The sequence below is a fragment of the Pseudoliparis swirei genome, chromosome 4, assembly GCF_029220125.1.
Source record: "Pseudoliparis swirei isolate HS2019 ecotype Mariana Trench chromosome 4, NWPU_hadal_v1, whole genome shotgun sequence".
NCBI classification, from domain to species: Eukaryota; Metazoa; Chordata; class Actinopteri; order Perciformes; family Liparidae; genus Pseudoliparis; species Pseudoliparis swirei.
The window spans coordinates 3,814,538-3,836,118 of record NC_079391.1 but is presented as its reverse complement, the minus strand read 5'-3'; the positions used below and the strand labels follow the sequence as shown (position 1 = coordinate 3,836,118).

Genomic DNA, 21,581 nt, shown 5'->3' with positions numbered 1-21,581 from the left:
TGCACGATGAAGGAGGAGGAAGAGGAGGAGAGCAATTAAATCACTTCCCCCGAGCAGCGCGGGATGACTCACACCACTGAGTGTGTACAGGGAAGGGGGGAAGGGAAGGAAACAAGAGAGAGAGGAGGCGAGAGAGAGAGGCGACCTCGCACTTTAAGAGATATTATCTGGAAACAAGCCGGGGGAGGAGGAGGAGGAGGAGGAGGAGCCTGATTACTCAACGCGGACCGGGGCCCCGTCAGAAGGAGAGGACCTCCATCGCTCTCATCCCACTCACGGCTTCTTTCAACCAGTGGCCCCCGGGGGGGGGACCTCGTGTAGAGGACCTCGTGTAGGGGACCTCGTGTAGGGGACCTCGTGTAGGGGACCTCGTGTAGGGGACCTCGTGTAGGGGACCTCGTGTAGGGGACCTCGTGTAGGGGACCTCGTGTAGAGGACCTCGTGTAGGGGACCTCGTGTAGGGGACCTCGTCTAGAGGACCTCGTGTAGGGGACCTCGTGTAGGGGACCTCGTGTAGGGGACCTCGTGTAGGGGACCTCGTGTAGAGGACCTCGTCTAGAGGACCTCGTGTAGGGGACCTCGTCTAGGGGACCTCGTGTAGAGGACCTCGTGTAGGGGACCTCGTGTAGGACCTCGTGGGGACCTCGTGTAGGGACCTCGTGTAGAGGGACCTCGTCTAGGGGACCTCGTGTAGAGGACCTCGTCTAGAGGGACCTCGTAGAGGACCTCGTCTAGAGGACCTCGTCTAGGGACCTCGTAGGGACCTCGTCTAGAGGACCTCGTGTAGAGGACCTCGTGTAGGGGACCTCGACTAGAGGACCTCGTAGAGGGACCTCGTGTAGAGGACCTCGTCTAGAGGACCTCGTGTGGGGACCTCGACTAGGGGACCTCGTGTAGAGGACCTCGTGTAGGGACCTCGACTGGGACCTCGTGTAGAGGACCTCGTGTGGGGACCTCGTCTAGAGGACCTCGTGTAGGGGACCTCGTCTAGAGGACCTCGTGTAGGGACCTCGTGTGGGGACCTCGTAGAGGACCTCGTGTAGAGGACCTCGTGTAGAGGGACCTCGTGTAGAGGACCTCGTCTAGGGACCTCGTCTAGGGACCTCGTGTAGAGGACCTCGTGTAGGGGACCTCGTGTAGGGACCTCGTGTGAGGACCTCGTGGGACCTGCCTAGGGACCTCGTGTAGGGACCTCGTCTAGGGACCTCGTGACCTGTAGGGACCTCGTGTAGAGGACCTCGTCTAGAGGACCTCGTAGAGGACCTCGTGTAGAGGACCTCGTGTAGGGGACCTCGTGTAGGGAGGACCTCGTGTAGAGGACCTCGACTAGGGGACCTCGTGTAGAGGACCTCGTGTAGAGGACCTCGTCTAGAGGACCTCGTGTAGAGGACCTCGTCTAGAGGACCTCGTGTAGAGGACCTCGTGTAGGGGACCTCGACTAGGGGACCTCGTGTAGAGGACCTCGTGTAGGGGACCTCGACTAGGGGACCTCGTGTAGAGGACCTCGTGTAGAGGACCTCGTCTAGAGGACCTCGTAGAGGACCTCGTGTGGGGACCTCGTCTAGGGACCTCGTGTAGAGGACCTCGTCTAGAGGACCCCGTGTAGGGACCTCGTGGGGACCTCGTGTAGAGGACCTCGTCTAGGGACCTCGTAGAGGACCTCGTGTAGGGACCTCGTCTAGGGACCTCGTGTAGGACCTCGTCTAGGGGACCTCGTGTAGAGGACCTCGTGTAGGGGACCTCGACTAGGGGACCTCGTGTAGAGGACCTCGTGTAGAGGACCTCGTCTAGAGGACCTCGTCTAGAGGACCTCGTGTAGAGGACCTCGTGTAGAGGACCTCGTGTAGGGGACCTCGACTAGGGGACCTCGTGTAGAGGACCTCGTGTAGAGGACCTCGTCTAGAGGACCTCGTCTAGGGGACCTCGTCTAGGGGACCTCGTGTAGAGGACCTCGTGTAGGGGACCTCGACTAGGGGACCTCGTGTAGAGGACCTCGTCTAGGGACCTCGTGTAGAGGACCTCGTGTGGGGACCTCGACTAGGGACCTCGTCTAGAGGACCTCGTGTAGAGGACCTCGTCTAGAGGACCTCGTGTAGAGGACCTCGTGTAGGGGACCTCGACTAGGGGACCTCGTGTAGAGGACCTCGTGTAGGGGACCTCGACTAGGGGACCTCGTGTAGAGGACCTCGTAGGGACCTCGTCTAGAGGGACCTCGTGTAGGGGACCTCGTGAGGGACCTCGTGTAGAGGACCTCGTCTAGGGACCTCGTCTAGAGGACCTCGTGTGTAGGACCTCGTGTAGGGACCTCGTTAGGGACCTCGTGTAGAGGACCTCGTGTAGGGACCTCGTAGGGACCTCGTGTAGGGACCTCGTGTAGAGGACCTCGTGTAGCCGACCTCGCGTAGGGGACCTCGTCTAGGGGACCTCGTGTCGGGGACCTCGTAGAGGACCTCGTCTGGGGACCTCGTGTAGGGACCTCGTAGGGACCTCGTAGGGACCTCGTCTAGGGACCTCGTGGGGACCTCGTGGGGACCTCGTAGAGGACCTCGTGTAGGGACCTCGTGTAGGGACCTCGTGTAGAGGACCTCGTAGGGGACCTCGTGTAGGGACCTCGTGTAGGGACCTCGTAGGGGACCTCGTCTAGGGACCTCGTGTAGGGACCTCGTCTAGGGACCTGTAGGGACCTCGTAGAGGGACCTCGTCTAGGGACCTCGTAGGGGACCTCGTGTAGAGGACCTCGTCAGGGACCTGTCTAGGGACCTCGTGGGGACCTCGTGTAGGGGACCTCGTAGGGACCTCGTAGGGACCTCGTGTAGGGGACCTCGTGTGGGACCTCGTCTAGGGACCTCGTGTAGGGGACCTCGTGTAGGGACCTCGTGTAGGGACCTCGTAGGGGACCTCGTGTAGGGGACCTCGTGTAGAGGACCTCGTGGGGACCTCGTAGGGGACCTCGTGTAGGGACCTCGTGTAGGGACCTCGTGTAGGGACCTCGTGTAGAGGACCTCGTGTGGGGACCTCGTCTAGGGGACCTCGTGTAGAGGACCTCGTGTAGAGGACCTCGTCTAGAGGACCTCGTGTAGGGACCTCGTCTAGGGACCTCGTGTAGAGGACCTCGTCTAGGGACCTCGTAGAGGACCTCGTCTAGGGACCTCGTGGGGACCTCGTTAGGGGACCTCGTCTAGAGGACCTCGTAGAGGACCTCGTCTAGAGGACCTCGTGTAGAGGACCTCGTCTAGAGGACCTCGTGTAGGGACCTCGTCTAGAGGACCTCGTAGGGGACCTCGTAGAGGACCTCGTCTAGAGGACCTCGTGTGGGACCTCGTAGAGGACCTCGTCTAGAGGACCTCGTGTGAGGACCTCTAGAGGACCTCGTAGGGACCTCGCCTAGAGGACCTCGTGTAGAGGACCTCGTAGAGGACCTCGTAGAGGACCTCGTCTAGAGGACCTCGTCTAGAGGACCTCGTCTAGAGGACCTCGTCTAGGGACCTCGTCTGAGGACCTCGTCAGGGACCTCGTGTTGAGGACCTCGTCTAGGGGACCTCGTCTAGAGGACCTCGTCTAGGGGACCTCGTCTAGGGGACCTCGTCTAGAGGACCTCGTCTAGGGGACCTCGTCTAGAGGACCTCGTCTAGAGGACCTCGTCTAGAGGACCTCGTGTAGAGGACCTCGTCTAGAGGACCTCGTCTAGAGGACCTCGTCTAGGGGACCTCGTGTAGAGGACCTCGTGTAGAGGACCTCGTGTAGGGGACCTCGTGTAGAGGACCTCGTGTAGAGGACCTCGTCTAGGGGACCTCGTGTAGAGGACCTCGTGTAGAGGACCTCGTCTAGAGGACCTCGTGTAGAGGACCTCGTCTAGAGGACCTCGTGTAGGGGACCTCGTCTAGGGGACCTCGTGTAGAGGACCTCGTGTAGAGGACCTCGTCTAGAGGACCTCGTCTAGAGGACCTCGTGTAGAGGACCTCGTGTAGAGGACCTCGTCTAGGGGACCTCGTCTAGAGGACCTCGTGTAGAGGACCTCATCTAGGGGACCTCGTGTAGGGGACCTCGTCTAGAGGACCTCGTGTAGAGGACCTCGTCTAGAGGACCTCGTGTAGAGGACCTCATCTAGGGGACCTCGTGTAGGGGACCTCGTCTAGAGGACCTCGTGTAGAGGACCTCGTCTAGAGGACCTCGTGTAGGGGACCTCGTCTAGGGGACCTCGTCTAGAGGACCTCGTGTAGAGGACCTCGTCTAGGGGACCTCGTCTAGAGGACCTCGTGTAGAGGACCTCGTCTAGAGGACCTCGTGTTGAGGACCTCGTGTAGAGGACCTCGTGTAGAGGACCTCGTCTAGAGGACCTCGTCTAGGGGACCTCGTGTAGAGGACCTCGTCTAGAGGACCTCGTCTAGAGGACCTCGTCTAGAGGACCTCATCTAGAGGACCTCGTGTAGGGGACCTCGTGTTGAGGACCTCGTCTAGGGGACCTCGTCTAGAGGACCTCGTCTAGGGGACCTCGTCTAGAGGACCTCGTCTAGAGGACCTCGTGTAGAGGACCTCGTCTAGAGGACCTCGTCTAGGGGACCTCGTCTAGGGGACCTCGTGTAGAGGACCTCGTGTAGAGGACCTCGTGTAGGGGACCTCGTGTAGAGGACCTCGTGTAGGGGACCTCGTGTAGAGGACCTCGTGTTGAGGACCTCGTGTAGAGGACCTCGTCTAGGGGACCTCGTGTAGAGGACCTCGTCTAGAGGACCTCGTGTAGAGGACCTCGTGTAGAGGACCTCGTCTAGAGGACCTCGTGTTGAGGACCTCGTGTAGAGGACCTCGTGTAGAGGACCTCGTCTAGAGGACCTCGTGTAGAGGACCTCGTCTAGAGGACCTCGTGTAGAGGACCTCGTGTAGAGGACCTCGTGTTGAGGACCTCGTGTAGAGGACCAGCAACAATTCGATCGCAACGCATCGACGGGATTGGACGGGAGAAGGAAGGCGAGCCGAGGTCAGCCGACATGACGGACAGCAAACATCTGACGCCCTATTGGTCAAGAGGTGAACTGCACTACAAGCCTAAAGCGAATCGCCGCGCACGTGTAGCCGAACGCCATGAACACTCAGGCATCCTCGAGAAGAGACACGTGTGACTGAGCGGAGGTTAAAGATGACGACACACAGGGGTCCACGCCCCCCCCCCCCCCCCGTGGTGTCTTCTCAGGGGTAAGTGGGGGGATCTCACCTCCTCCCTTCTCCCCCCCCCAGATAAAGAGATGCTCAGCAAGCCTCCACAGAGTGCATGCTGGGAGACGCCAGGCTGTGTGGGGGATTTACACCCTGTGTTTACGGGCCTGGCGAGAGAGAGAGAGAGAGAGAGGCACTTTCACAGCCGACATGAAATAAAATCATTACGGCCCTTTTTGCGAGTGTCGGCAACACCCACCCGGAGGAAGAGGAGGCTGCGAGTGATCTTCACATCACGCACCACCCTCGTCACCATCAAACCTCCTTCCATCCCCCGGGTCGACGTGGTGTTGCTGGATTTGCCTCTTCAGTGTTATATATAAATATATATATATATATATATAAATATATATATATATCGTGAAGTTGGACAAGAGGACAGATATTTGCCCGATTTTACGCGCACAAATTAAATGTTTTTTACAATCGCAGAAGCTCTGAATTTAACCCGGACACAGATGATATACACTAGCGTTCAAAAGTTTGGGGTCACTGTTTTTCTTCAATTAAGATAACGTTAAATTAATCATAAATACTCTCTCTACATAGTTAATGTGGTAAATGACTATTCTCTAGGTATAATGAAGTCTCTACAGAGGTGTGTAGAGGCCCATCTCCAGTGTTCTAATGGTACATTGTGTTATCGCCTTAGAAGACAAACGGAGGGGTTTAAAACCCTTGAAAGCCCTTTTTATGTGATATTCATGTCCCTGATTTAACTCGATTTGATTGAGAGATTCATAATATAGTGGGGCAGATAGAATAACCGTGCACATTATGATACAACATGACCTTTGGTGGAGTTCTTCTCGGTATTTGGTCAAATCTGCCCAATTGGCCATTCAAAAATCCAAGATGGCAGCTATTTTTCAAGATGGCCGCCAATTGGGTCTCCAAGAAAGTAGTTTTCTTTATAAAACTGTTTGTATTCCCCCCCAATCTCCAGTGTTCTAATGGCACATCGTGTTATCGCCTTAGAAGACTAACGGAAGGGTAGAAAACCCTTAAAGACCCTTTTTATGTGAGCGCAGCTGAAAACAGTTATACCAATGAAACTGGCCTTCCTTTGAGCCACAAGTTTGAAGAACACCATTAATATTCCAAATAAAAATCTGTATTTCTACCCGTGTCCATGTCTTGACTATACTTTCTATTCATTTCGCAATTCATCTAATAAATAAAAGTGGTGATTTTTAATGGAAAACCTGAAATTGTTCTGGGTGACCCCAAACTTTTTTGGGTGTATAAAAGCTCGGGTGCAGCTCAGACTCTCTTCACGTGACGTCAGCCGAGTGGCGAAGTAAGTGGGTCAGCGCGGTGCTGGAGTGGTAATGGCTGTGTGCCATTAAAGGCTCATTCTGGGGCCACTGGTATCGAGGCACAAGCCCAGTGGGACTACCAGCATATTAATGAGCAACCATGCTGTAAGGCTGCCGAGTCATTGATGTTCTATTAATTGTGCATGTCATCATAAAAAACATTTAAATAATATTTTTCAGCGAAAGACATCGTGGACTTGCAATCGTGTTACATGCATTCTGCTGTATTTGTATTTGATCTGTATTAATGGATTTGCTCTATGTACATTGTCATAGATATGTGTTGTTATTGTATTCTGCTTATTAGGAAAATGGAAAAAAGTGCTCAACAAAAACAAAATCAATTAATGCATAGAAAACTAGAACGGGCACTCGGTAGAGCGCATACCTTCGCATATCACAAGATTGGGCATTGAATTATGAACATGTTGGCATTAGTTGCATGCCAATTGGATAAAAATTGACGTGCTGTGGTAGAAAGAAGATATTGACCTTTTCATGACCTTGACATTGACCTTTGACCCGATCGATCCCAAAATCTAATCAAATGGTCCCCGGATAATAACCAATCATCCCACCAAATGTCATGCGATTCGGTTTAAAACTTTTTTAGTTATACGAGTAACACGCATACAAATAAATAAATAAATGAATAAATAAATACACGGCGATCAAAACATAACCTTCCGCAATTTCAATGCGAAGGTAATGAGCAAAAAAAATTCACCTAACCAACATGGACTTGTTTAAAATGCAATAAAGAAGCAAAAGGTCCACGTAAGATATAAAAAATCGACAGGCCACAAAGTCACCAACCAGACGGATGCAGATTGCGCAATATTGTGAATAAGACTTTTAATAAAGTATGGACTGATGGCTGGAGACTCAACGCCTCTCATGTGCAGAGAGCTGCGTCCTCATTGCATTTACTCTTTTTACCCAGAGTTTTTCTAAAGCCCCTCCCCCACACGCGAGTCAACCAATGGCACACAGAGATCGACAGCAACATGTAACTATGAAAGAATCGATGAGATGGAAAACTGAGCATTTAACAGTATTTTTGGCCATTTAATGGTCGTTTTAAGACGTTTGTAAAGTGTGGACTGATGACTGCAGAGAGCTGCGTCCTTTTTTTCTGTTTTCTTACCCAGAAGCCCCTCCCCCACACGCGAATCAACCAATGGCTGACGCCGGAATACTAGCGAGCACTTATTCTCTTCGCAACGTCTCGCAACACACGACAACTCCGATGTTTAGAGATTGACAGCAACGTGTAAGTATGAAAGAATCGATGTTCTGAGCCAAGGGGGTGACAAATGAGTTGGAAAACTGAGCATTTAACAGTGTTTTTGGCCATTTAATGGCCGTTTTAAGACTTTTGTAAAGTGTGGACTGATGGCTGGAGACTCAACTCAACGCCTCACATGAGCAGAGAGCTGCGTCCTCATTGCATTTACTCATTTTACGCAGAATTTTTCTGAAGCCCCTCCCCCACACGCGAGTCAACCAATGGCACACAGAGATTAACAGCAACATGTAAGTATGAAAGAATCGATGTTACGAGCCAAGGGGGCGACGAGTGAGACGGAAAACTGAGCATTTAACTGTATTTTGGGGCATTTAATGGTGGTTTTATGCTCCCCTCCCCACACACACACACACTGTGGAGACTAGTTACATTTAGAATACGTTAGAGGACGTGACAATTAACTTTCTATGGCCCCGATCCTCCAATTAAAGCAATTCAACGGAGAGGACTTGAGGCTGAAACGAGGCCTGTGATCATCCCTAATTGATATCCTCGCTCAGCTGAAGACACAACGCGCCGCGGCGTAGCGAGTCGTATCAAACTGTCGATCGACCGCTTATTTATCTTCTTCTGGGGGAAAAAAGCTAAAAACTAAAATCGTGCCAGGAACGAGCAGTTCTGTGAGAGCGGCAGTCATATTTTTTAAATCGGGGTTATTTCGGTTCTCCGAGACGGCGCCGACCTTTTTCCTTTTTAAAAATCACACATCAAAACCCACCTGCTCAGAACTGCTCTTAACGACGCCATTATGCGCTCCACGCTCTTATTTATCGTTTCTTCATTGTAACTTGAGTGTTTTTTTTCCGTGGATGGATTTTAGGATGTTTTAATTATGGGATGTAAAGTGTCTTTTGAGTACCTCGAAATGCGCAGGGTGCATTATTATTAATATGGACGGAAGAATTTGAGGCAGAAACTAGAAGTAATTAAACGTGCGTTGCAGCGAATCGCCTTCGTCTTCCCGGAGAAGGAAGCGGGTACAAGTGTTAGTTGGCATCCTACACACACACACACACTTTCATGCAGAAACACACGCCCTGAGGCCAGAGGAGGCATTGATATTCCTCGCCGGTGTGGCGGCTGACAGCTCCACACAACACGCCGTCTGAGGAATTGGACACGAGGAACTCTGACACGACAACGGAGACGCCGCTACGAAGCTGCTGCGGAACAGAGGTTCCCATCGGCATGGCGACTGCAGTCAAGTAAACTAGTACACAGGGGTACACACACACACACACACACACACACACACACACACACACACACAGGGGGAGGTAGATATATTCAAGTTGGTCATTTTTACAGCGATCTGCACGGATTGTTTTCAAATAATTCAGGTGAGATTCTTTTTCTGATGTCCAGCAAATACTTTAACACCTTGCAGCCTAAAACTCATTACATCATCATTATGTCATTTAACTGATGCTTTCATCCAAAATTCAACCATGAGTACCATGAGCACACACACACACACACACACACACACACACAGAGAGAGAGAGAGCTATTGATCCAGCAGAGTAAACAGGCGCTATCCTCACAGACTGCAACGACAGCCGGGTTCAGTCCACTGGAGGCGAAGAAGCAGGAGAGAGATGCAACACTGCCCCCCTGTGGCAGAGAACGCAACTGCAGCTCGACGCACACGTTTCACTCCGGCCATCATTTCACACCACGGGAAACATCAAAAGGAGTTTTTGTTCAAAAGGATCTGGGAGTCCTTTTTAAAACAGATTATTCTTATGATATAAATGATCCCTGTATAAAGTCTGAGGGGAAAATAGCTTTTTATTTCACGCCGCCAGGAGCAGATGTTCACGTCCATCAATACTCCCGTGTCGGGAACAAAAGATGTGTGTGTGTGTGTGTGTGTGTGTGTGTGTGTGTGTGTGTGTGTGTGTGTGTGTGTGTGTGTGTGTGTGTGTGTGTGTGTGTGTGTGTGTGTGTGTGTGTGTGTGATTTGGTCTGAAATTAGCAATCTGGGAAAAAAGAGCAGGTTTTTGGATGAGATGGAGGGACTTCAAGCCTTCTGCGGGTCACTCTCAACATTACGCTCTGAACAGAATCTCTTCCTCCTCCTCCTTCCTGCTGGAGGAGCTCATCATGGAGGGTCCTCACTCTGCTGATGGCAGATAGGGAAGACAAGGACTCTCTTATTTTCAGCAATGTCATAAATCACGACGGGTGGGTCGACTCACTTTTGTGCTATTTTCCTCTTTTTTATTCCCCCCCCCCCCTCTCTCGCTCCCTATCTCCGCTTCCTCGATAAGATGCACGCCATCTCATTTCACCGTCAATAACTCCGGGAAGTCAGGTGACATGAAGAGCAGGAGGAAGACGAGTACGAGTTTTCTGGCCTTTTTTTGGGACCACTTTCACATCATTTGACTGTGGGGTCGTCTTTCAATCTCTGGGGTTGTCGGTTCAATCCCCGCCCTAGTCGACGTGTCCTTGAGCAAGGCACTCGACCCCAGCGTCGCTCCCCAACGTAACGTGAGTGTTAAGTCGCTTTGGATGAAAATCGTCAGCTAGATGTAATTTTGCCGACTCGTGTTTCCAACGCACGGTTATGCATTGGGTCAGTTGGTCGCCAGCTGTGCGTTGTCTTGACGACAGAGCCCCCCCCCCCCCTTCAAATGCCTGACACATCATCACCCTGGGAGATGGGCGTCTCCCTGTCAGCTTCCTCAGCCACCGGGATGCCTTCCAAGCACAGATCAGCATCCATTCAACCCATTCTTCTTCTTCTTCATCATCATCATCATCATCACAGCCCACTAGGCAATAGAGGCAGACCCCCCCCCCCCCCCCCAGAACTGCAATCTCGGCATATTAACCTTACCAATGTGTTCCCACGAGGCGGAATGTTTTGACTCTCCAGAACGAGTCGAGCGTTCCCGAGTCGCTCGTTGCGTACGCAGCGCGGCAAAACCGATCCGTGTGGCGCCCGTCCTCCGCCACTGTTTTTCTTTCCTTCTTTTTTTTTTTAAAGGACACTTCGCTCGGACGCAATCGAATTAGCCGGAACATCAAGCGATACGGGGGAATAACCCGAAATTGAATTTCTGCACATGCTTAAAGTGTGCCTCTCTCTCTCTCTCCCTCCCTCTCTATCTCTCCCTCTCTCTCTGTCTCTCTCCTTCTTTCTCCCTCTCTCTCTCTCTCTCCTTCTTTCTCCCTCTCTCTCTCTCCCTCTCTCACTCTCCCTGTTTTCCCTCTCTCTCCCCTGTTCACCCTCTCTTTCACCCTCTCTCTCTCCTTCTCTCTCTCTCCCTATTTCTCCCTCTCTCTCTGTGTCTCTCTCTCCCCCCCTCTCTCTCTCTCTCGTTCTTTCTCCCTCTCTCTCTCTCTCTCACTCTCCCTGTTGTTCCCTCGCCCTCGTTCTGCTTCTCTCTCTCCCCCCCTCTCTCGCTCCTTCTTTCTCCCTCTCTCTCTCTCCCTCTCTCACTCTCCATTTTTCCCTCTCTCTCCCCTGTTCACCCTCTCTCCCCCTCTCTCTCTCTCCTTCTCTCTCTCTCCCTATCTCTCTGTGTCTCTCTCTCACCCTCTCTCTTACTCCTTCTTTCTCTCTCTCTCTCCTCTCTCTCTCTCCCCCTTCTCTCTCTCCTTCGTCAGTAACGACTGAACAAGTAGCTGGTGGGCTGTCGTCCTCCTCGTCTCTCTCTCTCTCTCTCTCTCTATCTCCCTCTCTCTCTCTCACTCTCCCTGTTGTTCCCTCTCCCTCATTCTGCTTCTCTCTCTCCCCCTCTCTCTCGCTCCTTCTTTCTCCCTCTCTCTCTCCCTCTCTCCCTGTTTTCCCTCTCTCTCCCCTGTTCACCCTCTCTTTCACCCTCTCTCTCTCCCCCTCTCTCTCGCTCCTTCTTTCACCCTCTCTCTCTCTCCCTCTCTCACTCTCCCTGTTTTTCCCTCTCTCTCCCCTGTTCACCCTCTCTCTCTCCCCCTCTCTCTCTCTCTCTGTGTCTCTCTTTCACCCTATCTCTCCTCCTCTCTCTCGCTCCTTCTTTCTCCCTCTCTCTCTCCCTCCCCCTCTCTCCCCCTTCTCTCTCTCCTTAGTCAGTAACGACTGAACAAGTAGCTGGTGGACTGTCGTCCTCCTCATCTCTCTCTCTCTCCAGAATCAATTGCTGTGAAGAAAAGAAAGAAAGAAGGGAGGTGGAGGACGGGAGGAGGACGGGAGGAGGACGGGAGGAGGACGGGAGGAGGGCAGTAGTGAGCGGACCGTGACCATGTTGACGCTCCGGAGGCCCGCGACACACACCAGGGTCACATGTTCACCGCTGGACTTCCAGGACTTCAAACCAAATTTCCAGGACTTCCAAATCTTGGTGTTATATACCTTAACCTTTTATATTACGGTATATTAATAACACAAATGAATGAGAGACAATAGTTTGATTAAAAAGAATAAATATGTCTATAAATGTTTATTCTTCTTGCGTAAAATGAACATCAAACATTTTTCATGACTTTTCCGTAAACTTTTCCAGGCCTGGAAACTAAAACCTTTTGAATTCCAGGACTTTTCCAGGTTTTGCACGACCCTGATGTATATATATATATATATATATATACGCGCGCCGACCGCGTCGCTCGATGCAATCTATCCAATTATGCTAATTAATTTAGAAACACCTCCCAGCTCCATCGCTCCGGAGCGGAACTGGGTCAGCTCTCTTTTGTGTGCACGAAATACAAAACTCCACTTTCATTGTTTTGGGGGCTGAACAGAGACTGACAACAACGAGTAATTAGCTCCACACGGCCTCCCTGTCAGAGAGAGAGAGGGAGGGAGGGAGGGGGAGGGAGAGAGGGAGAGAGAGAGAGAGACGAGGAGGACGACAGCCCACCAGCTACTTGTTCAGTCGTTACTGACTAAGGAGAGAGAGAAGGGGGAGAGAGGGGGAGGGAGAGAGAGAGAGGGAGAAAGAGGGAGAGACAGAGAGAGAGAGAGGGAGGGTGAAAGAGGGAGAGAGAAGGAGAGAGAGAGGGGGGAGAGAGAGAGAAGGAGAAAGAGAGAAAGAGGGAGAGAGAGACAAGGAGGACGACAGCCCACCAGCTACTTGTTCAGTCGTTACTGACTAAGGAGAGAGAGAGAGGGGAGAGGGAGAGAGGGAGAAAGAGGGAGAGGGAGAAAGAAGGAGCGAGAGAGAGAGGGTGAAAGAGGGAGCGAGAAGGAGAGAGAGAGGGGGGAGAGAGGGTGAAAGGGGGAGAGAGGGAGAAACAGGGAGAGCGAGAGAGGGAGAGAGGGGGAGAAAGAGGGAGAGAGAGAGAGAGGGAGAGGGGAGAAATAGGGAGAGAGAGGGAGAGAGAGGGAGAAAGAGAGAGAGGGGAGAAACAGGGAGAGCGAGAGAGAGGGAGAGAGAGGGGGAGAAAGAGGGAGAGAGAGAGAGAGAGAGAGAGAGGGGGAGAGAGAGAGGGGGGAGAGAGGGTGAAAGAGGGAGAGAGAAGGAGAGACAGAGAGGGGGGAGAGGGAGGGTGAAAGAGGGAGAGAGAAGGAGAGAGAGAGAGGGGAGAGAGGGTGAAAGGGGGAGAGAGGGTGAAACAGGGAGAGCGAGAGAGAGGGAGAGAGAGGGGGGGAGAGAGAGGGAGAAAGAGAGGGAGAAAGAGAGAGAGAGAGGGAGAGCCTGTAGGGCTCCCCCCCTACAGGCGAGAGCCTGGTGGTTGCCGCGGCGACACAACAGCTGTGCGTCGCAACATCGGGGAGGCGTTCCTCACGGAGAACGATCCGTCATCAGGACGGAGTCGGGCTGCAGCCGGAGACAACGAGAGGACCACGGGGTGAGTGTGTGCTCGTCCTCCACAAACACAGAGTGTGTGTGTGTGTGTGTGTGTGTGCGTGTGTGTGTGTGTGTTGCCAGAGACCGCGAGGTGTACATCGGGTCTCTGGATATGCGCACTAGGGGGAGTTATCAAGCGATGACACGACGGGGAAGATATTACAGCCAGGAACACCAGGGAGGGGGCCGGAGACCCTGACACACACACACACACACACACAATTGACCTTTAAATCAGTTAGCAGGATAACTGCTGTTGTCGTACGCAGGTAAAAGAAAAGGAGACGGCGTTAATTTGTCCGATAAAGTTCGTGCCGCCGCACTCCAAATATAAAATCGACACAGAACGACCAGTGGAGTTGGATCGTTTGTGCGTCGCTCTGAAATGCAGCTGAAGCACGAAGTAAGACGAGCGTGTTGTTGTGTCATCGCACACACACACACACACACACACACACACGCGTGTGTGTGCGTCTGCCGACGGTTGCGTCACACCAGACTCCGGCTAATTCACTTAGCGCTCCGGTTCGCAGACGGAAACTGAATCACCGGGTGAGCTACGATAGCCCATTACCCGTGAGTTAAAAGAGCTCCATCAGTCCCTGACACCACCCTCCTCCTCCTCCTCCCTCCTCTTCCTCCTCCCTCCCCGCTTGGCGGATGCCACACAGCCAGTAATGAGCCGGCCTCGGGCCCCAACGGGTCCCTAATGAACCGCTGAACACGCTTCTGTCCGCCGAGTCGAGATTGAAATGTGCCACTGAGAGCAGAATAGGCATCAAAAAAAATTTATATATATATTTTTAAATGACGGTGGTTTTTTTGGACATTAAAAAGGTTTTTTTTTTAACTTTAGGGGTCGTGTGCGTTTGTAAGGTCGACCCCTCTTTGGATATTCCCTAATTCACTTCGCCGCACAGGCTATCTGGGTGACTGTGTGTTTAAGCGGTTAGCAGATCCGTCTTTTCAATCGGGAGGTTGGCGGTTCAATCCCCCGCCCTAGTCGATGTGTCCTTGAGCAAGACACTTCACCCTGACTGCTCCGTAACACGACTCTAAGTGGCTTTGGATAAAAGCGTCAACTACAATGACGTGGGTCCGCCTCCTTTACCATGACTCAAGTTCTTCTCCGAGCACCATTTCCACTGAAGTAAAACCTTTTTTTTTTGGAGTGTGTGAGTTACGACTCCTCAGTTGCTACATAAACCGCCTGCCCCCTCCCCCGCTCCCCGATGTTATGAATACAAGAGGGAGACTTCCACGCCGCGCTGCCTGACTCACAGGAGAGAAAAAACTGCACTTTTAGCACATGTCATCATCGCTTTAGGCCTCAAGCTCAATTCCTCTGGAAAAAGGTCAAAACTATTTGTTTTTTACAAGCTAAATGACCACAAAAAATATATAAAACACACGTCTATATGAATAAGAAATGTACTCTTTGTCAACTCAAGGAGGGTTGATAACTTTTAAAGTATTTTTTGGGGGTATAGCCTCGACTGAAGGGAGGTTTTTAAAGGGGGAAGATGATGTTTAACATCGGCACTATTTCCCTGCAGTGCGGTGACCCTGATCTAATGGCCCCGGGGGCGACACCCACCCATAGCTTGGAGGGTCAGCATTGCGGGAAGCAGCAGGGCCAGCATGGTCTTCGAGGGTGGAGTCGAACCGCGGGTCAACTTCTTCAGACGCGGCGCTGCAGGGAGAGAAGAAGAAACACAGACGTCTGAGGAAGAGGAAGATATCATGGAACACTATAGCACTCAGCGTCAGAAATACACGAGGGCAAAGGGCAAAAAATATCATTTAGCCCCTGATAGGAGAGGGGCACAAAATGCCCCCTTATTTCGATAAATTACAAGTGTTTTGTTTTTGTTCTTTGTTTTGTGTGTCCTATCTGTATTGCCTGTATTAGGGAGGTAGACAACAAAAATCCATAAATATAATTTTGAATTCTAAAAAAAGAGAGAAATAAGTTATAATTGTTAATAGTTGTTTAAGAAAATGTAATAACAACAAATAACCACAAAGAAATAAGAATAACATGGAATATGATTGTTTGATTTAAGTTTTATGTTAGTTTTTTTTTTAAATCTAAGAAAACACTTTGAATTTGTACATCTCAGAAAATAATAAATATACTTATTTAGGCTTACAGTAAATGAGCAATTGTCATAGAAATGGCAATAATAAGACTATTAGGCGAGTCTTATTATTGCAATTTATATGACAATTGCTCATTTACCGTAAGCCTAAATAAGTATATGTATTATTGTTGAAGAAAGGTTAAAGGTGATTTCCCAATTTTCAAAAAGTGCCCCCAATTTCTTTTTAAATGTGCCTGTATTTCAGTCAGTGGGGGACAAAATTGCCCCCTAAAAAAAAGAGTAAATTTCCTACCCTGATCGCACTGCGAAATGAGACCAGAAGTGGATAGGAGGCCGATTAACAAGTGAGACATAAAAGAGTCTCGCATGAAGTCAAATCATTTGTTATTATATTTTTAAGATGAATTGGATCATTTCAGCCCGCTCGAGGCTCTGTTTTTTCTCTTTCAGGAGCCGCGATGACAAAAGGGGAACTTCCAAAGTTGACAGGAAACAGTCGAGTCATCCTTCTTCGCTTCCAAGAGAGAAAACTTAAAGAGAGAGAAGAGGCCGACAAATTCACCTCTCCCCGTCTACCACATGAAATATGTCTGAGATTGGTAGAGGTCACTATTTGTTGAGAAATAAAACCTAGTGTTTTTATTTTAGATTAAAACTGGTGGTATAACTATTATAAATGATGATGTGTAACAACAGTGAACGTGCCGCTAGTGTCACCGAGTCCATGTGGGCTTGTCGTGTATGATCTGTGGATTACAGCTACGTAATCCAGACTTGTATGAATATCTCAAAGCCAGAGAGATCCACGAGATGGATCACGGAAAGAATTATTGGAAGACAAAAACAAAGAAGATAAGATGTTAAAAACTCTGTTTTTAAGCAAATGGGCTATTTCTGCTTCATTAATCTAAACCACCGATGATCATATCTAGAGATATTCTAGTTGGGTCACTGGATATCTGTATTGTGTTATAACGTGTAAGACATATATTTAGGCAGAAAGGAATGTGAGCACTAACTCCGTTGGTGTGACTACATTTCTTGCAGATGGTTCTGCTCCCCCCCCCCCCCCGTTTGGTTGTACTCATTTCCTTGTGGTAAGTTATCCAAGTCTTCCCTTATTCTCAGTTCCTCTATAAAAAAAACACCCTGGAAGCGTCTGTGTCCTGAGAGTGTGTGAGAAGCTGGACGAGGAAGTCACGGTTGATAAAAGATTCCAAATTATTCCGGTGGCAAATGTGTTGGTTTATAGACGAATGGAGGTTTTGGAATTGTTAGGTTGTAATAGTTTATTTTGATAACATGTGCAGAGGTCTTATGCTTTAAATTAATACATATAGAACTAGAACGGGCACTTGGTAGAGCGCATACCTTCGCATATCACAAGATTGGGCATTGAATTATGAACATTTTGGCATTAGTTGCATGCCAATTGGATAAAAATTGGCCTTGCTATATGGTAAAAAGACGATTTGGACCTTTCCATGAACTTGACCTTTGACCCGATTGATCAAAAAATCTAATCAAATGGTCCCCGGATAATAACCAATCATCCCACCAAATTGCATGCGATTTAAGAAGATGTTGACTTTTTCATGACCTTGACCTTGACCTTTGACCCAATCAATCCCAAAATCTAATCAAATGGTTCCTGGATAATAACCAATCATCCCACCAAATTTCATGCGATTCGGTTTAAAACTTTTTTTGTTATGCGAATAACACACATACAAATAAATAAATACACGGCGATCAAAACATAACCTTCCGCATTTTCAACATTTTCAATGTTCCTATTATAATAGGAAATATTAGGGAGAATATTGATATTGTTATTAATGTATTATGAAGCATAGGGGTAATGTTTACTCTATGCAAATGTAAATGGCAAGAATTAATGTATGTTGCATGAGAGTGACTGTATGTTAGTATTATAGATTGACGAAGCCGGTTGAAGTCCGTGAAGTGACTTACAATAATAGACAGGACTTTTATTGTGAAAATACTTGACCGGAAGTGACGTTTTGACCCGGGGTTCAGTGACATTTGACCCCTCCATTGTTCTAGCGGGACTTTGAACCAATCACTAGGTGTTAAAGGCTGGACTCACCTTTGAGAGCGAGGATTGGCTGATTTTGAGCCTCAGACTTTGTGGATTAGAGATAGCGCTCTCTTCCCACGGAAGCCGGGCGGCTGGAGGAGCCGGGACCTTTGAAGACCACGATGGTGAGGCCTTGACTGTTTGTTTTACACTTTCTGCCATTAAATGTTGATAACTTAATTCACGCGCGTCCGGAAGCCTGTTTTCCATCATTTGCGAAGTGCCCAGTTTCAGAACATCCTTATACAATCTTGGGGAAAGGTTGCGTCCCGTTGACCTCCAGCATCACAGGGTCAGATCGGCTGTGTGTTCATACTGGGAGCTTCACTCTCAGCAGTAGTGGCTTATTTTTCTTAACCCTCCTGTTACCTTAGGGTCAATTTGACCCCATTCAATGTTTAACCCTCCTGTTACCTTTATATTTACTCACATATTTTACCCTCGGGGTCAATTTGACCCCAGCAATTAAAACCTCCAGAAAATTATTAGAATTAATATTGTTTTCCAAATTTAAGTGTGAGGTACTTTATGTTTGTTTGTTGACTACCTAAATAGCAATTTAAATATATAAAAAGTTGATATTTCTTATATGTTTGACACAGTGAAAAACAGCCTGGGGTCAAATTGACCCCAAAGAACACCGACATTAAACATTGAATGGGATCAAATTGACCCTAAGGTAACAGGAGGGTTAAACAACCACTTGGAGTCCCAAATTACAAACACTGTACATATGAGAAATGCTATGTAGAGCTCAACATACAGCATCTTCAGCGCTACTCGTACTGCTGGTCGGTATAATATGGCCAGGTGGTCGGTCCGTGCTACATTGAGGAGTGACGGCAAGGTATCCCATAAATATCAAAATTAATAATCTAATCTTTAATGTGAGATCTTTAAGATCTTTACAGCCACGGAGGAGCATGGAAACCAGTACAAATCTCTCTTTTTTTATTTCCGCATCTGTTACCAGAAATCTGAATGGCGTATTTCCACCTTCACGGTGTAACTCAACGAGTGTTGCCATTTAATATAAAACTATAATGCTGTCACTTACGTATCAAAAGATGTCACAGCACTATAAAAATAAAAACGAGTGAAAGTGAATCATTGAAGTCGTCTCTAGAACTGCCAGGAAGCTGTTAAAAGCATAAACGAGGAAACCGGCGTATGACAGCCAGGGAGGGAGGAGCCAACTCAGGTGTATTTAAAGCACCGATCTCAAGTCTCACTCACAAGGTTAGAGGGACTCTTCTCCTCTCTATGGTTGAAGGTAACCCCAGAGCCAGTCGTCTGGTTCATTAACCGAACGTCCGGCTCAGAGCCGACGGCGTGGTGGTCATGTGTTACAGAGAGGAGAGAGGATGTGTCACAGCTCTGAGCTGGAGTACAGAAACAATGGCCTCAGGTAGAGGTGGGCAGCATAACCAGAATAAAACTTCACGCTGTAACAGTTCAGCTCCACACCTTCCTTTTTGTATTAGTTGTTTTCATCCTGTCTCACTAACTATCATGTCATTCCAGATCCTGCTTCCCATCTCATCAGTCCAACTCCCTTCACCTGTTCTCTCACCTGCCTCTGGCCACTCCCACCTCGTTAGTCCCTCATTCCCTTCACCTGGTCCTCACGCCCTCCTCACCTGCCTCTGGTCACCTCGTTAGTCCCTCATTCCCTTCACCTGGTCCTCACGCCCTCCTCACCTGCCTCTGGTCACCTCGTTAGTCCCTCATTCCCTTCACCTGGTCCTCACGCGCTTCTCACCTGCCTCTGATCACCTCGTTAGTCCCTCATTCCCTTCACCTGGTCCTCACGCCCTCCTCACCTGCCTCTGATCACCTCGTTAGTCCCTCATTCCCTTCACCTGGTCCTCACGCCCTTCTCACCTGCCTCTGATCACCTCGTTAGTCCCTCATTCCCTTCACCTGGTCCTCACGCCCTCCTCACCTGCCTCTGGTCACCTCGTTAGTCCCTCATTCCCTTCACCTGGTCCTCACGCGCTTCTCACCTGCCTCTGATCACCTCGTTAGTCCCTCATTCCCTTCACCTGGTCCTCACGCCCTCCTCACCTGCCTCTGATCACCTCGTTAGTCCCTCATTCCCTTCACCTGGTCCTCACGCCCTCCTCACCTGCCTCTGATCACCTCGTTAGTCCCTCATTCCCTTCACCTGGTCCTCACGCCCTCCTCACCTGCCTCTGATCACCTCGTTAGTCCCTCATTCCCTTCACCTGGTCCTCACGCCCTTCTCACCTGCCTCCGATCACCTCGTTAGTCCCTCATTCCCTTCACCTGGTCCTCACGCCCTTCTCACCTGCAGCCCATCCCCTCATTAGTCCCTCACTATTTAGCTCCCTCACTTCCACTTGTCCTCTGCCAGATTGTCTTGTGTTTCTCAGACCAGACTGTGTGTTTGTTTATTCGGTCTGTTCCGTTCCTGACAACACTTTCAGTCAAGGATCTTTATCAGCATTATCTGTCTCCTGCGTCGTGCATTTGGGTCCACCCTAATCCCGCCGTGACACACGCTGGAGATGCGAGGCTACATTTGTTCTGGTCCAGATTGGATCGGAAATGTCACGTCTAACTGCATCTCAAGCTTCCATTGTACACTCAAACTTATGCACACGTGCATGCAAAGAAAATACTAGTCTTTCAATATTAGATAATAAGCTAGCTTTGTAAACCTTATAAAAAGCTTAGTTTTTCTCATATCCACACAGTCTTTCTTCTTAAAATATAGCTTTTCATATTTCTCTTTTCAAAGCAGTGATAAAATAGTTGTATTTTTTTTACCATCCCTTCCTCAAAGTTGACAGTGACCACTCAACCTTGATGGCGCTGGACGCCCCACCAATAATAATAAACAAAAGAGGAGCTAAAGTTGAATTTTTTTCCCACGTTTTGGACAAAGAGGAACATGTTGAGGTTGCAAAAGGCCGCTTTCAGATCAGTTTGGGGTTTTATTCCTCCGGATGATTCTATCGATGTCAGCTGCAGCTCCGCCTCCGGCTGAACCAGAACGTTTCCCCGATGTACGGCGTCAGCAGAGAGGATGTGGGCAGCAGCTTCATCACCAAGTTTCCACAAAAGAACAACTCATCATCATTTGCTCTCTGAACTTTTCATGAAGACATCTCAACAGAGAGTGTTGGAGCTATTTATTTGTAATAGAGATGGCGCGGCTGTGTCCAGACGCCGTCGAGGTAGCTCCGCGGAGATTGTGCGCTCTTTTAGTTTTTGTGTTTATTTTTAATGTTTTCTTTGCCACAAACACATCGGCACTAACAGCATACGACCACAGCACACTTTTGGACATAAACTTTTGCGCAAAACAAGGGTTTTTGTCCACTTTTTCCATCGATCCAGCGTGGCCGGCAGAGATCGTACGAGCGAACCACATCAACAACAGTGGAGCCGCTACTACGGGGAGACGACGAAAACATCGAGGGAAACGGAGCGGAATTCGGAACAGACTGAGAGTTCAAGCCCACCGTCCACCTCTGCCCAGCATCCTTCTTGCTAACGTCCAGTCTCTGGAAAATAAGATGGATGATGTTAGGGCAAGGATCAGATTCCAACGGGACATGAGGGACTGTAATATCTTTTGTCTGACGGAAACATGGCTGACCCCGCTGGTGCCGGATCGAGTCATATGCCCAACCGAGTCCTTCTCTGTTTTCCGTGCAGACAGAACGGAAGAGTCTGGTAAATCTAAGGGTGGAGGGGTTTGCTTCATGACTAACAACAAGTGGTGCGACC

General features: G+C 49.6%; 1 protein-coding gene across 1 annotated transcript in view; it reads right to left on the bottom strand.

Moving 5' to 3' along the window:
- The window catches only part of cd276 (CD276 molecule), a 106,568-nt gene that overhangs the window by 77,723 nt on the left and 7,264 nt on the right, over window positions 1–21,581 (bottom strand). The window contains exon 2 of the mRNA XM_056412493.1: window positions 15,214–15,309. Within this exon, the coding sequence (XP_056268468.1) occupies window positions 15,214–15,259 (46 nt within the window). The 5' untranslated portion in view covers window positions 15,260–15,309. The remainder of the gene's footprint in view (window positions 1–15,213; window positions 15,310–21,581) is intronic.